The sequence below is a fragment of the Arachis ipaensis genome, chromosome B05 (genome assembly GCF_000816755.2).
Source record: "Arachis ipaensis cultivar K30076 chromosome B05, Araip1.1, whole genome shotgun sequence".
Lineage (NCBI taxonomy): Eukaryota > Viridiplantae > Streptophyta > Magnoliopsida > Fabales > Fabaceae > Arachis > Arachis ipaensis.
In genome coordinates, this window is record NC_029789.2 from 4,441,573 (window position 1) to 4,442,925 (window position 1,353).

At 38.4% G+C, this 1,353-nt stretch overlaps 1 protein-coding gene across 1 annotated transcript in view; it reads right to left on the minus strand.

Moving 5' to 3' along the window:
• LOC107642571 (thaumatin-like protein 1) overlaps positions 391–1,353 on the minus strand; it is an 8,564-nt gene continuing 7,601 nt past the window's right edge. Inside the window, exons 5-6 of the mRNA XM_016345966.2 lie at positions 1,059–1,353; positions 391–791 (exon numbers count right to left, since the gene is read on the minus strand). The exon at positions 1,059–1,353 is cut by the window's right edge and continues 8 nt beyond it. Of these exons, the coding sequence (XP_016201452.1) occupies positions 569–791; positions 1,059–1,353 (518 nt within the window). The 3' untranslated portion in view covers positions 391–568. The remainder of the gene's footprint in view (positions 792–1,058) is intronic.

Sequence of the window (1,353 nt, forward strand, 5' to 3'; positions counted from 1 at the left end):
TAAAATTAGAACCTTGCTAAAGGTAATAGTTAAAAGCCTTATAAAAAAGTATTAAAAAATATTTTAAAGAAACCTTTTATATTTCTAATACATGGAATACATAAAAAAATTCAATAACTTCACACCCTTATTAAAACATGTCCTAATTAAATCCCTTAATTTAGTGTGTTAATAAATAATTGTACTTGCCAGTCACCAAAAAAAAATTGTACTTGCCATTTTTCTTTGAAATTTCCTATCATAAAGGTGATGGGCCTCAAAACCCACTAAATGGAGTAAACATTAATTTCTAAGACAAGCATTGGCGATCACATTTTAATCGAGGGAATGTCCTTGGTTCCCCAACCCAACCCTACCTTCCATTTCCAAAGGCTCACAATTAAAGAATGATTAGTATTTCAAATAACACTAATTAAGTAACAATTCCGCAACAAATTAATGATTGAAATTCTTTTATACTTTACATAGTAATTCAATTCATCAATCATATATGATGCCACTAATCCCATTTTCTCCAAAAAGGAAGATAAGGATGCAAGATGTCACTTTGAAGAGTGTCACGAATATACTAAGCTATCAAAAGAGAAAGAAAGAAAGCAACCGCCACCAAAATTGATCCCCGAAAAGGCTTGCTTCTTGTGGATGCCGACCCGGTGGCCGTAGCCATATCAGCTAGCCATGATGTGGAACCTAGTGCCGACTGCTCCACCGACGAACCTGACCCCGACCCTAAATCCGAACCCGAATCTGAAGCCGCTGCCTTAGGGGATGAATCCGTCGAAGATTTTAGACTACGTACAAAAAAATACATGTACATATTAAACTAAGAAAAAGTCTAGGAATCAGTAACTTTGTTAAATTCTGACCAACATGTAACTAGCAAAGAAAAGTGAGTTATTGGATGAAATTTCACACTCGTCTCACACCATTAAAATCATCATTGATGACTATTTGATGGCTACAAATTACAAAGTTGTTAGCCCCTTAACATTCTCCTTAAACTAAATTGACAGTGTATTAAAATTAAATTTATTTAAAAAATGAAATGATTTGTTTACCTCGGAGAAGAGGGACAAAAAGTGACGGTGTAATCAGCATCGGAGCAAGTGAAAGTGCTGGTGGCATCATCATAAGCATAGCTATAAGATTTGGGGCATGCACTCTTGAACATTTCAGAGTACACAGATGGCTTACACGTGTTAGGGTTTCCGAATTCTCCGTCGCAGCAATACTCCGGTTTCTTGAATGCATCACACGCGCTGCGGCACGCGTCACCGCCCTCCACTCGAAGCTCCGACGGGCACCGCTTGTTTAAGTCAGCGCCGCATCCCGTGGCGCCGCACGAGCCGGAGC